Source organism: Larimichthys crocea, chromosome VII, assembly GCF_000972845.2.
Source record: "Larimichthys crocea isolate SSNF chromosome VII, L_crocea_2.0, whole genome shotgun sequence".
In the NCBI taxonomy this organism is placed as follows: Eukaryota; Metazoa; Chordata; class Actinopteri; family Sciaenidae; genus Larimichthys; species Larimichthys crocea.
In genome coordinates this window covers 22,328,393-22,352,813 of record NC_040017.1, presented here as the reverse complement: position 1 = coordinate 22,352,813, position 24,421 = coordinate 22,328,393, and the positions used below count along the sequence as shown (strand labels likewise).

The following is a 24,421-nucleotide window of genomic DNA, read 5'->3' as shown; positions in this document are numbered from 1 at the left end:
TTGCATTTGAATGTTACATATGACGCTAAACTCATATAAAGAGATTTAAAATCATCAGATGTATAAATGTTTGTCTTTGGAAAAAAAAAATTAGCCCATTGTCTTTAGGGGTTCTGAATTTAAAACAAAAACCTACTCGCAGCATATAAACAGATTGATAAATGAGGCCAAATGGGAGCTGACGTACCACTCTTTATATTTACTCTGACTATCTGATGATGTGTTGAAGGTCAAAAGCAAGACATGACCTCAAAATGACAGATTACATCTCTCACCAAAATGGCCATGCAGTCAGACTCATTGTAAATCTGATATTCCTGAGGCCAACAATATGGTTAATGGTGCATTTAAGGTTTCTCAGATGCTTTTGATTTTACCTTTTACACATTTGGCCAGACAGGTGTTGAATTTGAATGCATCATGAGTAATGATTTGATGTTACAGGGTTGGCAGGGTATGCAAATGTTCATATTTGCAGATAATTACAAAAGTGTGAGGAGACAAAAAAACAAAACATAAAAGGCCTCAAGTCGGGAGGCAGTTTTCTGACTCTGCTGGTGCTCAGTGTACACCTAAACTATTGATTGGTGTTGTTGTAGGCCCTGTTAATTAAGTGTCTCTTCTTGCCTCTGTAGCCAGAAAATGATCCCAGCACACATTAAAGAGGAACAGGCACTGTTGGGTCTATCAGATGCCTTTTTGAACTCGCTTTTAATGTGTGTGTTGGTGTGCAGCAGTTTCCAATACATTATACAATGTTTAGTGTCAGGCATGGGGGCTATAATAAGAGTACAAGGTTCCTCTTTCATTAGTTATTGAACTCTCTTCATATCCCAAGCACTCATTAAACACGGTGCAGACATATGCCGCGACTGGGAGGCATATGAGGAGTCATTTGTAAAAACCCAAAGGAGCCCCACAATGTCATAGCCAGTTCATTTGTCTTCTCTGCCTCTCACAGGTTGTTTGGACGTGTCGTTTGTGTCAAGCTTTTCTGCTACTCCCTTTGGAAGGAAATGAACCTCAGAGGCTGGCTGCGAGGCTTTTGTGAAACACAGCCTGTTTTTAATCAAGCGGCTCTGCTATCAGCCATCACAGTCTGACCATGATGTTCTTATTAGGCTGACAGAAGCTGACTGATACTGGCTATCAGAGGAAAGATATATTTTCCTTGTTGCCGCCTCTAGTGCTCCACTTCCACTTCTGCATCTTTATCAAAGAGCACCTTTCTTAAGCCGCTATGTGTTTCTCTTCAATTTTCCCTCATAAAACATTCAACTCAGTCTGGAGAAAATGCTGTTTAGATAGATGCCTGCTATCCAGTTCTTAACTGAAGTACCCTCTGAGTCAAATATGTTTGAGGACACACACTGCAGACACTATGTCAGGCGGTTGTTGTAATGTCTTTAGAAAATACAGTCTCGTCACTAAGTTGCAAAACTGGATTAATTATTTGAGTGTAATTGAGGAAAAGATAATGTTTTCTTTGCTTTGAGCTGAACTGCCCCAAGTGCCCTTGAAACCTTAAAGGATATTTAGTTTGTATATCTGACTAACTATGGGAATGATTGCATTATTAGCTGGCTGTGGTTTTCCTTCACAAACCTTTTCAAAGACACAAAAGTCACCTTGAGACAGTGGCCATGTGAATGGAGCACCATGGTTCGGCTTGTAGGGGGTTGGCAGCCAGAGAAGCCGAGCCTTTTTTTTGCAGATCAGGGCCTTCAGATGTGAGAGTTCTGAGAAGCTTGATGTGGGCTTGTTCTGTAATCCCCCCACCTCTCTCAGGATCATTTGCATCCATTTTTCATCAATCTTTGTGTGAATTCTGAAGATATGAAAAATAGGCTCAGGGCCAGGCTTTTGAAGGCTCTTTTTAACTCTTCTCCATGTTCTCATGCTGAGAGATCAGCCCAGAGTTTGAGGGACCAAGGAGCAATAATTCTCTCTTTGAAAAGATTAATCTACGTATGGGTTTTTACTCCGGTCAAATATTTGTTAACGATATGTGGATTGGGCAATATGAATAATAGTGAATGTTTCTGTGCCTCTGTGAGGACAAAAGACAGCTTATAGATATTCACTAAATGAGATTAGCACTGCTTACAGTGTTTATTCTACAGTATGAGAGATCAAATAAGGCTGAATCAAATGATTTAGGTTCTTTGATGTACAATATATTATAGCGTTAAATCCACTGTAAAACTGTCAAAGTATTTTTTAAATCCATGTAACCCTCCCACAAAGCTTATGCCATGTAGGTTTCATTGCTACAAAGAGCCTCATTATAAATTATAGATAAAGATATTTTTTTTGCCTAAGCACGAGTTTTGACAGTGTGAGGTCTGATTGCGTCATTTATTGCTTAATTTGACATTTTCGGTTGTTGTGTCAGTTAAAAAATCTTTTATTGTGAAATTCTTAAATAAGAGAACTGCACACAAGGGAAGGCGTGTAGAGAAGACTCACCCTGCTGATCAGTGACAGGTTTTTATTTTAAAGAAACAGAGCAGAAACCATCACAAAAGAAAAATCTATCTCCCTTTGGAGCATTTATGTTTTTTACATACTTGGACTAACTTAGCACGATAGTTGGAGCCTGGCTGCTGTCTGATCGGTCAATAAACTCATGCTTGAAATGGCAACTCAGTCCAAATTCAGTCATTTCAGTATTTAGTACCCATGAGTTATTTCCCCCTGCCCCATCAAGTCACACAGCAAGGGGAAAAGCTGTATTTTCCCCTCTGGTGAGCTTCAGCTAATGAGTTCAGCTTAGCTGTAGGTGTGCTTGGTGGCTGGTTGGAGCTGCCTATAGAGCTTCCACTAGGTCCTGGGTGGAGCCAGTGGTTAGGAACCCAGCAGCACTGTACCTTCATGGCCTTCAGCCCCTTAAAACTACCCCACAAATAGCACAAAAAAAAAAGCTCCATGGCAGGGACCTTTGCAAAGAAATTCCTGTTTTTCATGTGATGATAAATCTACCTCTTGAATAGCCATTGAACATACTGAGAAAAGACATTCAGGCATTGACGGAACATTAAATTATGAGTTAATTAAACGAGTGACTCAACTTAAAAATCTCTTAATATGAGTTTATTAAGAGTCAGTGTTGCTCTTCTTCATGATACTGAAACTTGATCAATATCACTAGATTGCTAAGCTTTGCAGTATTTTGCAAGTGAGTGATTCATTTATAATTCAATTATACAATTACATTCGCAATTACTGTGCGAGGAAACAGTTTTGTATCTGTCCTGGAATACTAACATACATATAAAGGAACAGTTCCCACTGTGGCTCATCCCCCCTCATCTACTTCCCCAACCCTGAGGGACTGTGCAAGGCTGCACCCTCCCTCAAGGCTCTAGCTGCCATGTTCTGGCCCACCTCTTTTCTTAATTAACCAATCCCAAGTGGTCAGCACATCACAACAACACATGATGTGGCGTCACTGCTTTTGGAGACGTGCTGTATAACTAAAATGATTTTTTTTTTTTTGTCATACCAAATAACTTGATAATAATTCATGAGAACATACACCTTCAGAGATCTCCTGCCCCTGCTAAAATATGGGTCGCTGATGAGAATTCTGAAAGGCACCAAGTATACAAGGATACTAATTACAGGTTGCTAAACATACAAACAGTCTCACAGGCAGCAGAATATCCCTCCCAGGATGACAAGCAAAAGCAGCTAGCTGCCAGGCAGCCCGAAGAATGCCAGACAAATGGCAGATATCTGACACAAAGCGCAGCGATACAGGGACAGTCTGTCAGACAGCTAGATGAGAGTTTACCCTGCGAGGCAGCCAGCATCACCAGACTGCCTAGAGGGCTGCTTAACGATGTGATACAAAGTATAAACACGCATTTCAATACAAATGTCCAGCATAGAGCATATACTTGCTTTGAGACCCACACAGTGCTGATTGAATAATTGGACTTGTTTTACTGCACTGCAGCTTATCTTATGAAAGAATAAATGACGACTAAACAAGATTATAAATTCTGCCTTTAGTCACAGAACAAAAAAACAGAGACGAAGAAAGAAAAGAAAGATGTATCCCTCCAAGAATGTACTGCGCATTTGTGTATTTAATGTATCCACAAGTAAAAAGAATAATTTCATGATTGAAAGAATAAATAAATCAAGCTTTAACCAAGAAATGTGAATTTATTGCAGGTGTCACTCCTGTCAATGTCTCTATGCTGGATGCATTAATGGCTGCAGGGCCTGGAGAAAAGTTTGAAATGCGTTAAATGAGGCACCTTATTTGTCCTTTTTTGGTCCAACAAATGCACACCATCCATCAGGCTGTCTAGCATCGTTGTTTGAGCATCACGGTTCTTGTGGAATGACCTGTCAGCTTCTTAAATTTATTTGGTCTTATCTGCAGCTTACCTGTGATCTTGTGAAAACAGGGACTTAAATCTTTCTCTCTGCCATCATGACAAGTTGCCTTGACCCCCTTATGCAAAAAAAAAACTGACTTCGAGAAACACCGGATGTTTCGCTACATACGCTCTGTTTGCAGCAGAACATAAATAGCATAATATGGGTCACAGTCAGCTGGAGGAGGAAATCAGCCCTGATATGGGGCTGATGTGAAACATTATTTGAATTGACTTGTAGTGACTTTTGCAGCATTAGTGCTTGTAGGTAAACAAACAGCACACATGATCGATTACCTTTTCTTACTCTACAAGCAGCAATATTAGAGCTTTACTCTCTTAGTGCTCTCTAACCAGGTTTCACTGTCATCGCCGAGCTTAAGCATGAGGACAGTATGAGATGTAATTTGCCTTTGTATTAACACCACAGGCCGAGTGATAACTTCATTGAACTGCATAGATAAGCGGTGTATTGCAGCGGGTATAGAGATCTACTTTCCCACTGTAATTGGACTTGTTGATGAATGGCATTGTGGGTCCTAATGTGGCAGTATGGTTTCATCTTGGGCCTCTGGCTCTCACTGGCTATTATCTCCATCCCGTGAGGATACATTGTGTCTGAGCCTTTGTTGGCTCTGTGCAGTGGAGAGGAGGACCTAATCTATTTATCACAGGGTCTGCGTGACCACCCAGCCAGACTGCTATATCGGATCATACCAGGCTCCCTTGTGCTCTTCCTCAAGGGAAGGCGGAAGCGCCGATGTAACATGCAGCTTCACACCTGTTAAACAGTGCTGAGGTTGGTCATCCCTGAGGAGTGGAGCACAGAAGGCAACGCATTTAAATGCATTTTGTGTCACGGCTTACTTGGATTAAAAAAAAATCTGGTATTTTGTCTTTTGCCATAGAGGATGTAATCCTTGGCATTTACAGTTGGAACATTCAGGAGATGAATCAGTGATATGAAGTTATTAGAATTATTATTATTGAGAACAGGAATTGTCTCATGTTTGGATGGATTTTTGTAGTTTGAGATGTTACTGAAGTGTTGTTGAAGCATGAATCTGAGACTCCTGACCGCTTCACCAACTTTCTGACATGATGAAATTGTATCATTCAAGCCAAAAATGTTGAACTGCCTCTCAGTATGGTGTTGCAACTGGAAGGCAAAAAAAGAAATTCAGCATCCAGCTTTTCTAATTCAGGTTCTGAATCTGTTTTTTTGAACAGCTACTGTAGATAACGAGAGCTGAAGGGAAATCAGGACTTCAGTCATGTTCCAGAAGGGGGGAAAAAAACTCATTCAGTATCACATTTAACATTTTTAATAATGCATATGACTAAAAATTCAGCCTTACAGTATAAATCTAAACAGCACACTGTGCAGTTCACTCTATTCGTCTAGACAGTGATTCTGTTTTTAGTGGATTTAATGAACACAGTTTCCAGAATACAAGCCAGAGACTTGAAGTTGACAGACTGAAGTTATGTTATTTCTTGTGCCATACTCATGGAAGTGCCCAGCCCACGTGGACTTCTAATTCAGCCAAACTACCCTTGCAGTGGTGAAACATCTGTCAGACAACAACTTAATGCAACCAACTTTTGACGTGCAAACAAAGAACTTTGTCTTCTCTCCCAAGTGTTACTAATAAAATATGCCACTAGTGTGCCCGTGTTTGGACACAACTCAAATTGAATAGTCTATTGGCTGTTGCATATTAGGCTCTCAGCAATCTGTGTAGAAGTGGAGAAGTCTGATTTCTGAGAAGGTTCACATGGACCTGACATGTCCGAGGCTGCTGCGAATGGATTTGTGTCTTGGAAAGGGTTAGTGAGGAAAGATTGACAATAAAAACAGGCAATTCGATGAAAAACGGACTCATGAGTTTTCCTTTTATTTTGCCTCCTCATACCAGTCCTAAACGACTGTGGTTAATTTGGCAAATGACAACGTTACTGTATGCAAGACTGCCAACATCCGGCGCCAAAACATGCTAGCCTCAGTGCAGCGTTCCCGCCTCATGGGGAACGAGGAGAATACGACTTTGGATCTCATTCACATCAATAATGATAAATGTGTCAACTAGCGCCTGTCATTTTGCACATTTGTGCAAAGCAAGTTAAGGTTTAGAACATCATACAAATTAAGTAACACTGCCACCTAGTGGCCATGTAAATATTGGTAAATATCAAAGAAGGAACATGTTATGATGACGTGTGCTGCAGTGCTGGTAAAAGTTCATGACAGCTGTTTTTGCATGATAAATAATAAATTAATAATGAATTAATTATTAGTTGTGTTGAAATCATGAAGGGTCCAGTTTATGTAGTAGATACAGATATGCCAGCCCATGAGTGTAGTGCATCATGAATGTTTATAGTGTTATAGTCTTTTAAGTGGAGGTTGAGGTGATGCTGTGGAGGTAGTTAATGAAGCTTTCGATGGTGAAATGGTGGCGAATGTACTTTATAGATGTACCATAGAACAATTCATCACAAAAATAGATACACTAGACACATATTATTACAACCGTTGTTGAGCTGAGTGTATAAAGAGCGTCTGAATTGTGAATTTCAGCCCGAGCGGAGGCGGCAGTTCACATTTAATCAGTGTCATGAATGTGTCAATCGTCTCACATCTGCTTTCAAACATGGCATCCATGTGTACAGTGTCTTCCATTTGGTGCTCATTACACACTCTGCGCATAGACAACCAAATCTTGAGTTTTTTAACTGACGTTTCCATGGCAACGCGCAACTGAATAGGAAGAGGTGAGGTGCGTAATGTACTTTGCCTTGAGTGGCTCTTCAGATCCAGATGACTCTCCCATCGCTCAGTCAGGAACTGGGGAATGGGGCCATTTATGGAATCCGCCTCCTCCAGCTTCAACCAATACAGTCCAGCCCAACAGGCACAGAGAGCATTTGCATGCTTTGTAGGACACCAGGAAAATACAGCCACAAGTAATGCTTTCTTATTCAGATCGTTTGTTGGTCTCACCCATTTTTAGTCTTGAGTATTTTCGCTTTTGCATGTAGGACAGAGGAACTCGTTACATGTTGAAGATGGAAGCCGAGTAGAAGTGTATGATTTATCTCACCCTGAAGAGTGGGAACTCAATTCCCCAGCATGGTATTTGTTTATCCAAGTGGAGCATGAAATCCTATCAGTTCTCACATATGCAGGGATGGGACTGGCTGTACTAAAGGCTTGCCCAGTGGTCATGCAAGTGGTCTGATGGAAATCGGAAAACTTTGCCGTGTACTGTAAGCCATTAATTTCTCATCCTGACAACTGGATAGGTGAAAGACAGCATCCCCTCTATGGTGTAGTTAATGAAAACACCGTCTCCTGTCAGTGACACTCCATCTCCAGCATAATGGAGCTTTGGTTATCAATATGTGAATGTCCTGTAGCGGTGAAAATTAATCTCTGGTGCCTAAAGTGCATGATGAGATGTGTGAATAATTCACAGCTTCTTGTTTATCTGACCTTGAATGTGTGTGTGCGTATGCCTGTTTGTGTCTTTTGCTAGCTGGGAAGTGTTGCGGTTCCTTCTGTCAAACCTGCGCTGGTGGATGGAGGAGTACGGCTTTGACGGCTTCAGATTTGATGGCGTTACCTCTATGCTGTACCACCACCATGGCATCGGTAAGGCTGGTTTGTGTGCATCTCATATTTCAGGACTGGGTAGTGTGTGTGTGTGTGTAAAGCATGTCATCCTCCTCCACTTTGAAACCCACAGTGCAGCGTGCACCACAGACTCCGGAAGCTTAAAGAATAAGGCCGGTAGGAGTTTTGCTGAGAGGTTTGACTGATCCCAGCCATCAAGTGGTGAAATTTCTTATCTACAAAATGTGTTTCAATTAAAAGACACAAGGCCGCAACAGTGAACTGCTGCCACGTAAATTAAACTGTGTCTAAACTTAAAAAGGTTTACATGATTCTCAGGGTAAAAGTAAATTTTTTATAAATACATCTAGTAGAGTGAAAAATATATTGTATTAAAACAAATGATGGATTCCCAGGCAAAGCAGTCACTATACTTGAGCCTGATTGCTTGATAAAAGCTGTAATTATTCAATGAGGAGAGCATTTTATTAAAAAGCAAACATTTTGAGTACTAACTCTGGGGCCACACATGAAAAATAAATGCAATAGCTGCCACACAGCGTGTAGTATATGTACTTTAATAAGTTAATAAGTACCGGGAGACGCTTCTTTGGCATCTTACTGTGTAGTGTGTGTACTTGTGAGCATATACTGAATCAGTGTTGGATGTCTTTGTACTAGCTTCTAACCCAAATGATAATAAGCCATGAGAAATTAATATATTAAAGACCGATCAGAAACATGTAAAGATGTAAAGTAAAACCGTAGCAGTAAAAAGGATTTTAGACATTTGGGTAGAAATCACGATGACTGTTGACTGTGTGGGTGTTTATCCTCAGGCTTCGGCTTCTCGGGAGACTACAGTGAGTACTTTGGCCTACAAGTGGACGAGGACTCTTTGGTTTACCTGATGCTTGCCAATCACGTCGTTCATACCCTTTATCCAGACTGCATCACTATCGGGGAGGTAAAAACACACTCCACCACGCATCTACTTACTTTGCAATGACACTGCCCACGGCTATTATTAATTAAAAGCAATGATTCGTTAGACATAGCTTACTTACGTATTCATTGGTGTAATTAAGAAGTAATGCAAAAGGAAATGGGATGTCACTCTTTTTTTTTTGTCCTGTGGTATAGGATTTTTAGTCCTTAACATGTGACTTGTTGGAGGGGTATTGATGTGATCTTGGCTGAGTGAGTGCAGGGAAAGAAAAACCTGTGCACACAAAGGGAAAATGTGATATGAAATAGTGTGACTTCTCTGCAGGATGTGTCAGGGATGCCTGCTCTCTGCAGAGCTGTGGAGGAGGGAGGACTTGGTTTTGATTACCGACTGGCTATGGCCATTCCTGACAAGTGGATTCAGGTAAGATAATTTACTTCTTTTTGTGCCCTTTTCTCCCCACAAACTTTAACACACACACACACACGTAGGCCTATGCTCCCACATAAACTTTTGTAAGAGCCACAAAAACAGTAAAGAGAAAACTAAAAGCATTTTCAAAACAGGGATGAAAGACAAAGAGAGTGTCGTGGCATGTTAGCAGGCATTAAACACTCTTGTGCTATATTATAGCTGAGTCTGTTGCTAAGCTTTTGAGCCTTTTCAAGTGTAAAACTTGTATAGCAATACAGTGACACAAGGATCGTGGCCTTTATTTTCCTAGAGGAACCGGCATGGCCGTTGTGCTCTGTGTTGTAGCTTGAAATAGGACTGAAAGTGAAATTTAGGAACGTACTTTAAAGGCTTTGAATCTTTTAGAAAAGTTCTTGTTTACACTTTATACAATACACACTGACAAGAAAAACTACAGCGACCTCCACAATGTCCTGCAATTCAGTACAATAGCTCTGGTTAAAGACTATCTTTGTGAAGCTTTGTTTTTCGGTTTTTGTTGACTCCGTCTCACAGATGTATTTCTTCACTGTAACTCTATAGTAAGTGCTGTAATCAGGGGTGTTTTGTATTAGATAGCATTGTGTTAGAGTAAGAGAGGCTTTTGTATTACATTCTATACTTTTCCCGGCCACTTTGTGTGAAGTCAACAAACTGAACCAAGCCATGAATTTATTTGCACATTTATAGTATTCCACATTGACGCTTGCTGACTCATGTTTTTTTTTATTACCACAAATACTATAGTAGATACGTTCATTGTTTCAGTAATACCAATACTATACTTTTTCACACTCTGCTGTTCTATAATTGAATAGACACTTTATAAAATATTTATACTTTCTACCAAACTACTGGCTATAAGGGCTAGGAATGATTAAAGTGGTGACAAAATGTATTGCGAAGTTAACCGCATTATATTACCATGAAAAGGATGTTTCTAAAGTCACAATGTCATATTCACAGTTAGACACGTTCACAGGTGTAAACTTGTCACATAAATTTTCTGGATTTTTCTTGTTTTTCTCCCGCTGTTATGAATGTGATCTTAAGTGTGAAGAGTCTCTGCACTCGAGCCGTTCTTTTCACCTGGAGCTACGAGCTTTTTTTTAATCAAACTGAAGAAGGTCTTTGTGCTTTTCTCTAAAGAAGTGCCTGCTGTGCGAATTGAAAGGTCATTATGTATCCCTTCAAACACAGAGTGATGAATAAATGATGGAAGAGACATTATTGTTGTTAATATTAAAAGCAATAAAGGCAAAAGGAAGACCAGCTTCAAGGAAGTTAACATGAAGGTCACCGAGCCGCTAATCCAAGAAGAACTTTCTGTTGTGATGTTTTTTTTCTTAATTGAAGCGTTTAAATAGGCTGCGAGTCATCTTTACATTTCACTTTGAAAAGTACGGCCGTGCGGCTTTCAAAGCTGCTGTGAAGTCAATTAAAAGACACGGCTTAGATTTCTAATTTGATTTCACAACCAGTAAAACCAAAAGAAAGCTGATGACTTCCATTTAGATCCTTTTGTTTTCAGTGAGCTTGGCATTTACCCTAATATCAAGTAACATACCATACCCGATGTTGGAAAAGTCTGCAGAATTGTCATGTTGGTAATGTTAGAGTAATGTCAGTAAAGTGGAATTTAGAATAACAAGTACACTAACGTTAGACGCAGTGGAAATAATGTTAGCACAAAATATTATGGCAAATTATGGCAAATATTATGGTTTGATAAATCAGCTCAAAAAATCAACCATATCAGGTTAATAAGAAGTCCAAGGTTTGATATGACATCACGTAATGTTAACTTAAGGTTATTATAACACTACTGGAAGACATTTTACCATAAGGCTTAAAAACTGCCCCCCTAACAACTCAGAAAGGCATTTTTTTTATTTCATTCTCTGTCCTCTGTCCTCGCAGACTGAGACTGCTGCCCAAATTTCAAAAATTAATCAGATTCAAAATAGCAAAATGGCAAGTTTGCCTGCCTGCATTATTTAGTCAGAAATGTCTGTCCTTGGCTGTGATGTCAAAGAAACCACTTTTGTATAGTTAAAGATCCGAAACACTTCTACAAATCCTCGTCACAGTAAGGTTATCACCCTCCACTCATTCTCAAGTACACAGGTTAATTTCAGCCATAGGGCATTTTCTCATTTAAATATTGAATTGCCATGAATACGTTTTAGAAATAGAGCATGGACGTTTGTAAAAATCCAGACATTCTTTCACCAGATCTCTGATTTTTTTTTATTTTTTTTCAAGCTCAACCCAATTTTTAACTCAGTGTAATTTATGTGTGAGGTTTAAATATGTTAAAGATGCGTTCATTTGCACAGCGTATTTCTTCAGTGCCAAAATATTGTGAACACTCTGAATGGAGTTTTGTCTCGTTGCTAAACAAAAAGACGTCATGCCCTGTACTTAATGATCACATGTAGAAATGGATACGCTTTAACTAAAGATGTTTTAAAATGTAGTGTACCAACATCAAAATATGGCTTTAAATGTTTAAGGGTTTCTTTTTAAGGTTGAATTTCTACGTCATCATGTCCAATCCTTTACATCAATGTATTTTATTTGATTTCATTCATGTTCAGTTTTCCTATTGGAGTAAAACTAGTTTAACATTTTACTTTTGGTTATACTGTACTGAAGAACAGCTTGTTTGGACAAGTGCAGTCTTGTGAGTAAATGCCCTGTTGGCAGGCCAGTTTCCTTGCCGTCTGAGAGTTTTTCCAGTTCCTCCATGTTTCCTGAAGGTTACCATCAGTCATGTCGTGCAGCTCCTTGCTCTGCGATCTTCCAGACGAAACATAGCTAATGTTGTACACGCTCGAACACAGAAACGTGCATACAAACACCAGCACTGAACTGCCTCCGAAGAGGTTAGTGACTGTAAAAAAGAAAATGTTGTACATCTCTGAATGTGGACAGATAGACAGACAGTAGACAAAGTATCTCATAATGGCAGCGGCAAGAGACTTGTTAAGAACCTGAATGAAAATACTTTCAATGTGGTTTATTTGAAGGCGTATTTTGTGGAAAAATACATCTCACTCCTCTTTTTTTTTTTTTTTTACGTAATTCTTGTAAAATAATTGGACCAACAAATTGTAAGAAAATAAACATGGTGATAGTGAAGGGACATGATTTTTACATAATTCAACCTCAGTCTGATACAGTGTTCAGGTACTGTGATAACAAAACCAGAAACTTGAATTTGAAATGATAACTTACCAAAAAAAACGACTAACTAAAATTGAATGAGTACTTTCTACCACTAATCATCATTGGCAAACATAATAACTCCATCGGGCGACCGTGTGTTACCACCTAGCGCTGCTTCAGACTGGATGGGAAATTCTGGGCGTCAAATATCCTCCGTCCTTCCACACAACAAGCGTTGAAGCACCCTTTAGCTCGGCACTCCAGCCCAAACTGCCACTGTGAAAGTACTTAATGGCCCACAATGGGAAAACATTGTTTATAACTGTGCAGCCATCAGGTATGAAAGTCCAGAACAGTGTGATGTTGAAGCACAAGGAAAGTGCATACATACACCCAGCCTTTCCATCCAGAGATAAATAAAGGTTGTTATATATTTCTCTACCTGAGAGTTTGTTCTAATGGCACCAACATGTTTACGTACATCTGCAGAATTTCTCTCAGAGAGCTTTCTTTTAGTCTCGGAGCACTGTTTGCCTCCTCTGGAGAACTTGGAGGGTATATGTTACCTAGGATCAGTAAATAACTTCAATATGTTTTCTTGGTCGCTGTGATGTTTCCTCAAAGTAACAGAGTGCCATTTATTCACATTCAGTATGCAACTGTGGTTTTGGGAAATCAGCAAATATCACTTTAGAAAAGTACATTTGTAGGAAAGCAGACAGGTAGCAGGTTCTCTCTGGGGATGTGTCAGTCTGTTTGGGTTGGCTGGTGTTTGAATGTGGATTGTTTCGTGTCCTGTCTGAGTGTGTGCGTGTGTGTGTGTATGTGCATGTTTAGAGCAAGTTGAGGCCTTTTTTTGATTTTTGAGAGAAAATGCTGTTTGCAGAATATCTAAAGAGGTCTATCTGTTGTAAGATTCATGAAAATCCGTGCCATTTTTACCCACTAGCCCACATCAAAAGTTATATTTACTCACATTTTAGTGAAAAAGCAAAGCAGTGTGTGTGACCTCGGCGCCGCATGCATCCTCTTGCACTACAGTTTCTTGTGTTTCTCGATGGGGGAAGTCTATGCATCATTAATCAAGTCTGTCTCTCACAGCGGTGGGTTTTTACACAGTAGCGAGAATGGAGGGAGGGGGAAAAGAGGGAGGGGGGACAGAAGAAGGGAATGAGGGGAAGAGAGTGAGTCCCAGACTTGACCTTCCTCGGTGATGCTTGCAAAAGCTGTGCAGCAGGCAGCGCTCCACCGCTGAGACGCAGCCTGCTCCACAGTAACCTAAGGTTTCACAGGATTATCCTCGGGACGCCTCTGGAGAGGTTGTCGCCGCTTTTACTTTTCAAACAATATTGCTTGCAATGCAATATTCGTTTAGATGCTTCTTCTGGTTGCATTTTTTAAATTAAATTTGTTGCTTCCCCTGAGGAGAATCGACGCCACATGAATAGTAAAGCGAGCAGCCGGATTCATGTATTTCTGTGCAGGGAAGCATTCATATGAACATGCCTTGGTATAGTCAGTGAAGTGCACTCAGGGCTAGCCTTGCCTCTTCTCACAGAGTGTCAATTAGGGAGGGATTTGAATGGACTGAAGTGGAGCCTCCAGTGAGGTGTGTGTTGCAGAGAAGGAGACATGGAGCAGGGAGGGCAGGCATTAGACAGAGAGACAGACAGGCAAGACAGGAAGAAACAGTAGGAAAGACAGACAAAGAGACAGAACAACATGGGCTGTGAGCTTATTTATAGATTCACACGTGTGCACGAATGAGTCTCTCGGTTCCTCCAGCGGGGGCCTCATGCTGTGTTTTCGTCCTCAGCATGACTGATTGATATGACTCATTTACTAGCTGCAGAAGGCTGTTAGGACCAACAGGCTGTGAAAAATTAAGATATCCTAATGAGGAGGACCAGATAAAGGCACACAGCACAAGTTTGGATGATTCGATCTGATTATGACCATAAAATGCTGTCACTCCTAATGGATAATGTTACAAAAGCCCTCTAATTTAACAAGCACCCTTCCCTCCAGCTACAATAGATTGAGATGTAATTGAAACAAATTGTTTCAGAGGGTGTAGATGGCTTGCTGGTCGTGGCTGGGAGAAGAGAAGACGATGCGGAGAATTCTCTCTTGCTCGTCCCCAGCTCTTCAACTTGAATGACCTCCGAGTCAATTGTGCGATTTTTGTTTCTGTTCTCCCATTTATTTTAATTGAATGAAAATATCAGTCTGCACAACTCTCTCCTTATTAGTTTCAGGGGATAAATCCATTTCTGGTCCTCTGTCCATCATACTGCAAACACTTTCAATTAACATGACTTAATACAAGCAGCAGCGATGACTCCCAACTTGTGTATGCAACTTCATCGTCAACCTGTAAAGCCGCCCACTCTCTTTGACCTCCTTGGCCGGTGTCACTCTTCTCTCACCTCCTTTAACGGCAGAATTTCAGCATCGTCTTGCTTCATGTTATTAGCTAATTGCACTATGAGACATCCCTTGTATGGTGTTAACTGATTTAGACGTTGCAGCTTTTCACCAAGGCTTTTTACAGGAAAACTGCGAGGTGAGCTAAGGAGTGTCTTTCAGCTGAGTAAAGCCTCTGGCAGAGACATTTGCGTGGGCAAAATTCATTAATTTCGAAACTGTGAAAATATAGGCATTAGCTTGATCCAGGGGATTGAGTGTTGCACACCTTCCTTCTCCGCTCATCTCTGGGGGCGGCACTGTACGTGTGAATAGAGGATGTCCCCATAGCAACGCAAACTCAAATACAGTTCCAGTAGTTGTGTTTGCAAAGACAGGAGAGGCAGGATGCCTGGGCCAGCCACCAAATGTAAAACAAGAGCTTTACACTAAACACGTCTCTGCCTCCGACTCCTTCCAGCACCATGCAGCGGTGCTGGAGAGGCTCTTGAATCAGTCACAGCATGTCAGCGGCAGTGAGATGACCTCACCCTGCACTGCAAGATTTTTTTTATTTTATTTTATTTCTGGCTCTGCCTAATTAATCCGGGCACTCTGGTTGGCTCCTGACAGCAGGCTTGTAAAGTAAGATTTGTGCACTGCTCATTATCATTGATGAAGTGGAGTGTCAGTGGTGCCAGGGAGCTCGGCTGGTCGGGGCTGATGTGGGTGAGCTGGCGGTAGGGAAGTCGTCAACCCAGTCACTCCTGTCTCCGCTCCGACAGTCCCACTCCCAGATTAATTGCTCCCAGACCACTTTTGCGGTTGAATTGAATTGTAATGATTCATAAGGAAGTGTAAAGTGTCTGATTGTATGTGGATGTGGTGGCGGCCGGGATGATCTCCAGGGTATATCTGGCAGATTCACTTGTTTGGCTTTTATATTGTGGGGAAGGGAGGATTTATTTATTTTTAACTGGTGTTGCGTTCTAAGTTTAGCTGCTGGAGTGAAATTCATTTTTAAACTTTTATATTACTGGTGGATACAGTTTATCCATATATTATAACAGCTGTACTGTAATATTGTCCAGAATGCTGCAAACCTACCTCAACAAGATACTATTCACTCAAATGGTCCTGGGAATAATTGGAAAATTACAGAACACACATGCCTTGTTTATCAGGAAATTTAATTGATTAACTATTTATAGTGTAGATATTTTTCACACTGTGAACATGTGTCTTTCTGTATCGGATCATCTCCCTGACGTTTTTGCTAATTTTCAATCAATTTTCTTGAATCGACGTTCCAACCTTCTCTCATATTCTGTTTTTTTTTTCCTTTGTGCTTCTCATAAGCACCGTGGAGTACCATCTGTTTTCTTACACGTTTTTAAGGTTTTATTAAAAATGAATAAATAAATAAACAAATAAATAAAACATCTTATGAAATTACAAGCTTAATTTTTCTCGATTAAATGTCCATGTTCACCTTTTTTTGATATGTTTCACTTTTTATAAGCCCTCGTCATTTCTTACACGTCCTTTTGGTTTATTGTCTTTTTAATATCTATGTAAAGTACCTGAAAATAACTAATCTAGTATTCAGTAACATGACTAAACACAGTACAAAGAAATTTCCCAAAACACTTTTTTTTTCTTTTTCTCTCAAGCACGTTACATTGTGCTTACAAAAACCAAATTATGTTAATGCTATTAAAGCCCATTTACATGAACAACAGTAACAGGTGGACATTAGATTAAACCTGCCAGCTGGGGTAGTAAAAACAATCTATGTCAAAGCCTGCTTGTTGACAAGTGATTTAAAATGTGATTTAAGAAATTACAGTACACTAATGTTCGTTCCAAGGTAATAATCTTTCTCGACATCTGGGGACTGATCAGGTGTGATATTGGGCTCAGGCCAAAGAATAGCCAGCACTGTTAAGCTTGGGGCAGCACACTGAGCTCAGACAGCGTTAAAAGGCCTGAGAATTTGTGGTACATGTAGATGATAAGTGCCTCGCTGAGATTTTCCGGTGGCATTGGCAAAGACTAATATGGCCACACAAGGCTAAGGTGAAGAAGAGTGAATGTGAACAGATGGTGATATATAGAGCGGGATAGCCTCTATTTAGGTGGACCAGCCAGTTCATCTCAGACGTATTGATCGGCACAATTTACTCTCTTTACTCAGAGGATTATGGCTCTGTAGAGTAATATAAAGGTTTCCTGACATGTCAATCAGCTGTCACAGCCAATTCCACCGAGCAGACTTCAGCTTGTCACTGAGATGGGCTCGCCAACTCCCTTACCAATCAGACGGGCTGCATGTCCATCATCAAGGGTTCTTGGAGGGCATAAAGTCTTTTTTTTCCACCCATTCAGGGATGATATTGATACTGTGGCACTCTCTTGTTTATTAAATCATCTCTGTCCCCACGAGTGTCGATGTGGTTATCTTTACTCTGCCATGTGCTCACCTTTGCTTGTGTAACTGAGTGAGAATCAGCCAGTATAATTGTAATTTCTAGGAGACAGGCTTTGTATAGCAGCCCTGTGTGGGCAGATGTGCTCAAGACGCGTGTGTTGCTGCCCCCGGTATCTTTCTGACCTCTGAAAATGACTCCTTCGGCAGAAAGTGTGCATGTAGGCAGGCCAGCGGCAGGGCATTGATTCCATGGTTGGATTTATTGTTGAATCCCACCGTTTGGATGAGAGGCTCTGACCTTGCCCATCTCAGGTGAGGAGAGCTGATGCCTTACTACCCATGGGCTGTAGTGAAGTTATTAAAAACTCCATTACCACCATTCAAAGGTAGACATAACTCACTGTGCGGATATAGAGATGTCAAAATAGAGATTGATCTGAGAAAGAAGTGTAACCCAGAGAAAACTTAGAGGTAGAAAGACAGCCAGAGCTGAAATACTGAGCTTTCAGACATCAGTCAGAGCCCGAATGGATCTCTCAGTTACACATCTATCATACCCTTTTTCAATAACCCCTCTCTGTCATTGTGTAGATCCTGAAGGAGTTAAAGGATGAGGACTGGAACATAGGCGATATTGTCCACACACTGACCAACAGGCGCTACGGAGAGAAATGCATAGCCTATGCAGAAAGTCATGACCAGGTAGGTTATTTTCGACTTCATAGTGGCAACACAGTCTGCTTTATCTGGCTGTGGGTAATAAAAAAACATAACCCATCTTTCCAGGCTCTGGTTGGGGATAAAAGTCTCGCCTTCTGGTTGATGGACAAGGAGATGTACACCAACATGAGCTCCCTGGAACCCATGACGGCAATCATCGACCGTGGCATTCAGCTGCATAAGATGATCCGCCTCCTCACTCATGGTCTGGGTGGAGAAGGATACCTCAACTTCATAGGTGAGTCATCACAGTAACACACAGAGAATCCAACCCTGTACTTACCTACGCATGCCTATAATTTATACTGTATAGTAGAATAAATAATATTGAGATGTCAGAAAATATTGCCTGTTCAAGTTCAATCGTTGTATATTTTAGCGTTGGAACAATGAATCTACGAATCAGCAATAATTCTGAGTATTCATTTCTATTTTTAAATCACCTAGCAAGTTTTATCTGTTTAATATCATTGTAAATTAAATATACATGGTTTTGAACCATTGGTCACACAAAACAAGCAGTTTCAATGTCGCCTTCAGGGTGTAGAAATTGTGATTTTTTTGCAAATAGTAACTGACAGATTGATCAGTATGTAAAAAAAAGATTGTTGCAGCCCTGATATATTGCAAATACCAGATGATACCATGTCACATTAATGTTTAATCATACCAGGTGACATTGAACAGGCAATGAACAGTGAAGAGGCAGTCGAGGTCGTGATTGTGAGGCAGCGTCCATCTGTTTGCTTCATTCTTTATTAAAAGAGGCGAGGGGAATCATTTCAGATCGCTCCCATCTACTGTATTCTTCCTGAATTTGAACCTCTCCCCGCAGGCTGACAGAACAATCCCAGAGTGTTCACCCAACACATATAAACATGCATTTATTCTCCTGTCCATCCAAGTCCTCCGCGGGCAACAGGCAGAAACAGGCTTCGCTATAAATTTTTAATTGATGAGCTATCGCTACTGTGTTCAATTGCACTACTGTTCGAGTTGTTAGTTAGTTGTTAGTGTCATTTTTTTTTTCTTCATATCATTACATCATAATGTTTTTGTTTTAGCTTAAGGGTGAGAACACAAACAGATTTTAAGATATCCCCATTCATAAAAGCGTAAAATAACTTGAAGTAGCCCTTGTTACTTGTTTTCCATTTGGGATAAAATGCTCAGTTATTACATTTGTTATATTTCTTTCATGGATACATCTCTAGAGTAGCTTGCCACCAATGAGTCAAGGCTAATGGTAGGCATCAAAGGAACCTTTTGAAATAGTGACAACATTAATACACACTTTCAGGAGCTCATGGAGAAAAAAACAGGACAAAAGTTGTCTAAGATTAAAATTTTTTTTTTTTTAAATGGATTCATATCTAATTTTCAACACATCATCTGAGCTGTGTCATGGTTTTATTGAAACCTGCAGGTAATGATAATAAAGTGATAATTAATGATGTTGGAAGTTGACCTTGGCTGAAGGGAATATATTTCCTTGCGTGTGCCGTTCTCTGGCTTAATGTAGATACAGCTGACACGTGGGATCCATAGCATTTTAGCTCCACCTGGTGACTAGGTGATCGGAAGTATTAGTATTTCTACAATGCCTGTGCTGTCTCTTTGGATTTATTGTCCCTCACTGCGATATCCAATTGAGGAAAAAAAAAAGAGCGAAACACCATGTGAATTTCTGCTAAGTGGATTGATGTGTGGGGGGGAGAAGAAGCACCGTGAAAGCAGCCGCTCTCGATGGACAGTCATAACAGGGCAACTCATAATGAACAGGATGTCAGAGAACTGACCCCATGTGGGCCGTTGAAGGACAGTTGATAGTAATTATGTCTGATTCTCTGGCTAAAAGTATAGCTAAAAGGCACACTCTGCTATACTCTTGGATTTTTGATGCAGCATTTACTCCCAACCAGCGCAGCATAAAACCGACGAAGAGTTGATACAGTGAGTGAAAAACAACACTTGAAATGTCAGTCATGAAATCAGTCCTAGCTGAAGTCCATATATATATATTTTGCATCTGTTTCTCACATACATTATTGCATAAGTCCATAAACATGTAGAGTTTCCTGTCTAAAGGATACTGCATGTACGATGCATTTACTTATGCACTAACTACATTGCATCCTCTGTATCAGTCTTTTCTGTGTATTATCCGGTGAAGTCGATCAAAACCAGAGCTACTAAAATGATGGCACACTGAGATCCGGGTGCAGTTATTAATACTGTTATTATGCGTTTTATATTTTCACTATATTTCATTATATTTCATTTTAAATTTTAACTAGAGAATGTGCCTGTAAATCCCTTCTTAGTCCTTCACCTGTCTCTCATTGTCTTGTAAAAATCTGCCCCTAAAGGTGATCTTGTTTTTTTTTATCTTGCTGGCTATGGGCGGTTTAACCTCCAGATCATTTCTTGCTGATGCAGTTTGGACCCGAAGCCTTTTATTACAATTTTGCTGAAGAAACTTCTGGATACTCGATCATGTATGTGACTGTCCTCCACTCCCTCGGTAAAAACCTTTCATGCATCAGTGAATTGCTTCTAAATGTTGTGTCATAGATTTGGAGAAAGGACAAACTCTTCTGTCTTATTCGCAGAGCTGTTTTAGACAACTACACAATTAAAATAAAATCTCCCCTCTCATAGTGATTTACAATTATGATACAATTATCAGAGTCTGCAGAATTGTTCAGACAAATAAAGCAAACTCACTCGCAATTCAAACTTTAGTTTACTATATTCTGTCAAGTAATATTCAGCGGTTTGAAGAACAGAGATATGGAAAGGAGACCAGAATTAAGGAGGCAAAGAAAGGAATATTGTTCTCTTTTGAGAACTGCTGTCTGGCTGACTAAAATAATGGTGCTATCATCTTTTGATAACAGTAGTAATGAATGAAAGTTAAAAGTTTTTTTTTTTTTAAAGCACAAAATCAGGGGAGAAAAGTTTCAACGTCTAAAAAAGACACACCGTACTGAAATCCCTCAAAAACTTTTCAAAGTTCAAGGTATCAGACGAGCATGAGGGAATTGCTCAAGAAAAGGAGGGGGGAAAAAAAAGAAAGTCCAAGTAGATCTGTGATGACATGCCGTGTCAATGGATCAATGAAGGGAGAGTCATTTAGTCAGTGCTGAGCAAGAGCAAATTGTTTGAGCAAGCAAATCCATTTGAAGTGCCGAGCCCAGAAAAACCCATTTATTTACTCATGACCAATAGCGAACACCACGCAGCGAGGAAGAGGACAGAGGGAACATCCAAATTTGAGACGCTGTGATGGATACTGTAAAGGATGTTGGACGTTAAAGCGCCAAGTGGTGTGGCGGTAATGAAACGCCTCAGTGGTTTTATCATTACATCAGCAGAGACCGAATGGAAGCGCTCGCACTTCCTGACTTTCAGGGCTTACAGAGACTTAAGATAACCTTGCAGATTTTACAGGCTAAATTATTGAGCTAAAAAACTTCTCCCAGCACTCTGTATTCATTGAGTGCTACAATGCAGGAGGCAACCATTATACAGTGGCCTTGGCTGGTGAATTGAAAACCAGCACTTCCTCCTCATACATTTCAAATAGATAATCTCACTGAGCGCTAACTGTGCTTACAGGCTTGTGGTTTTTGGATGAACAAGGCAATCCCACCACTGCTGTTGGACCAGTAATGTTTATTTAATGTGCAAACTGGGAGTGGGTAGTGTACATTAACACAGTAACAAGAAATCAATCCAGCAAGTGCAAATAATCATTGAATCACTTCTGCAGCTTTTTTCTTTTTTCTGTTTTTTTTTCCGTGCTGCATCTGAAACCTTCTGTGACTCTCGCCTTCCCGTCCCCTCTGATTCCGTCATTGATCTCCTTTTGCCAGAATCCATCCAATGGAAAACACATTGATCCTTGGCTCCTTCTTGTGCTGCTAATTACTGAGGGGACTGTGTCACTGTCAGGCCCTTATCTGATGCAGCGCTGTGTAGAGGAGTAATGGGATGTGCCAGCTGAGAAGCTGTCTGACATAACCTTGTGTAAACATGATTGCCCCCCATTAATCATAGCGTTATGGAACCACCATAAATTTAAGCATCTACGTTATCTTAAAATATTTAATTTCATTTATTGTTTTATCACCCTTTAGCATGGGTGCAAAATCTTAGTAAGATTCTTAGAGGGGAAAAAAGTTTTTCTTATTTTGGTTCTGCTTCTCTTTTTACCAAGCGGAAGCATGGAGGAGGTTATGAGTTTGGTCATGTGTGCACACATGTCCGTGTATGCAAGTATCTGTCTGCAGCTAATCCTGCATACTCAGTGTCATATTTCCATGCACATTTATGACTTGCAGTGTATTGCACGTGGTTGCAGTGATACACATTTTTTGAGAAACCACTCAAAAACAACTTCTGCTGTTGCCAGCTGCAGACTGCTCACCCCTCTTAACCAGCTGGTAGGGGCAACAAGTAATCGACAACTGCCAGACTAAAAACAAGTCTGTTACAGCCACATTTTGGCTTTCGTAGCATCTGCAGATTAATTCCATATCTGATATGTTATGATCCACTAATGTTACACATGATACACCGCCATCATAACTGGAAGGGAGTTGAAGCAGAAGATACCTCAATGAGCATCCGCTTTGACACTATATTAGAGAAGAGGAGAAACTCCGCTATTAAACACATTTTTATAATTTATACATTTGTTATAAACATGATTCTGTTACTCGATTAAATTAAATTCAGTTATTCAGTTTCAGTTTAAGTTATGCAAAAACAAGCATTTACCATTTACCACTTTGCATACATTTATACTGTATTATGGTATCATATTGTATAGATATATATAGAAAAAAGACTTTGCATGCAAAAAACTTTGGTTGCATCTGTCAGTTACCGTGGTATTGGAGTAAGTCCTTCACCAGCTGTTGCCTAGTGGAGATGTGCACTCTACTGAGTGCTCTTCTATTTGGTTATGATAACGTTTTACTCAACAATTTAATTGCTGACATCTGGGGATGTTTTAATAACTCGAAACAGCCCAGTTATTAGTTGCTGATTTTATAAAACCCTAAAATAAAATCTTTTCTTTTTCTTACAAGACTGAGAATCTACATTGATGCTTGTGGCTCTGTGAGGTGTAGTGGTGCCACACTCGTGGTTTGAGATCATAACTTTAGTATCATAACCTCTATCATACAGGTTTTAAACAAACCCCCATGTTAGCCTGACTTGTTTATATGAGAAAACAAACTGCAAACACAATACTTATGTTTTACCAATTGTTTTATTAAACATCACAGCTGCATATTTGCTGTAGTTGTGTATATATATGTGTCTCTTGCACTATCTGACTTCAGTGTAGACAAACAGGAATAATCCTTTAATGTTAAAAAAGGCAATCCTTGCATATATTATATTAAACCGCTTTATCTCCGATAACAGTGCCCCACATACATTATGACACGCAAATGATATTTTTTATTTATGTGTGTGCTGTGGTGAGACTCCATCATATTTCATCCTTGTACCAAATGTGCTATCTTGTTTGCTTCAGGTGTGAGGATGCAGAGGAAGGTTATTAACATGGTGATTAATGCAGGCATATGGGAGGAACACTGCTGTGTTATCAGAGGAGAAGGAAGTGATTACCTAATGGAGGTGTGTCCAATGTGTTTCTTTAAAGCTGAAAATGAAACGAAGAGTCATAGGCTTCCACGGGCCACTAAATCAAACTCTACAGCAAATCAATCATCTCCACTAGACTTTCCACAATAATAACATTAGAAAACTAAAAGTAAATACAGGCAAAGAGGCCGGTGCACCATCAGTGTTAATGAAGTGTGTGGCTCTTTTATAAACTTTTATCAAAAGCACTAGGCAGTACAGAGATAAGAAAGATCATGTTAGTTTCTTTAAAAACCTGTGTTTTTGTGTACATGCCCTACCTCCTTATTCCACACACACTCACAAGTGCATGATGAGAAATAACTCGATGCTCCCAGCTCATTAATGAAAAAAGTCCACACTGTTAAGTAACTGCTGGCTTGCATTTCTGGGTACATTTTTGTGTGTGGTGGGGCACTACATGCGCAGGTCAAATGTGAGCCAAAAGATTAAGTCACATCACGATGAAATATTTTGAGTGCGGCTCATTATTTTGCCCTCACTGTGTTCACGCCTGTAAGTTCAGTTCCTTCAGTCTAAACCAAAGGGGGGAAAAAATGATCCATCGTTTCTTTTTGGTTCTAGTCCATTTAGGATTCAAACTGACTTATTACAAACAA

The 24,421-nt window shown here is 40.1% G+C and overlaps 1 protein-coding gene across 1 annotated transcript in view; it reads left to right on the top strand.

Moving 5' to 3' along the window:
• The window catches only part of gbe1b (glucan (1,4-alpha-), branching enzyme 1b), a 77,693-nt gene that overhangs the window by 22,693 nt on the left and 30,579 nt on the right, over positions 1–24,421 (top strand). The window contains exons 8-12 of the mRNA XM_010738799.3: positions 7,931–8,046; positions 8,847–8,974; positions 9,281–9,379; positions 18,009–18,119; positions 18,204–18,375. Coding sequence (XP_010737101.2) covers positions 7,931–8,046; positions 8,847–8,974; positions 9,281–9,379; positions 18,009–18,119; positions 18,204–18,375 — 626 coding nt within the window. The remainder of the gene's footprint in view (positions 1–7,930; positions 8,047–8,846; positions 8,975–9,280; positions 9,380–18,008; positions 18,120–18,203; positions 18,376–24,421) is intronic.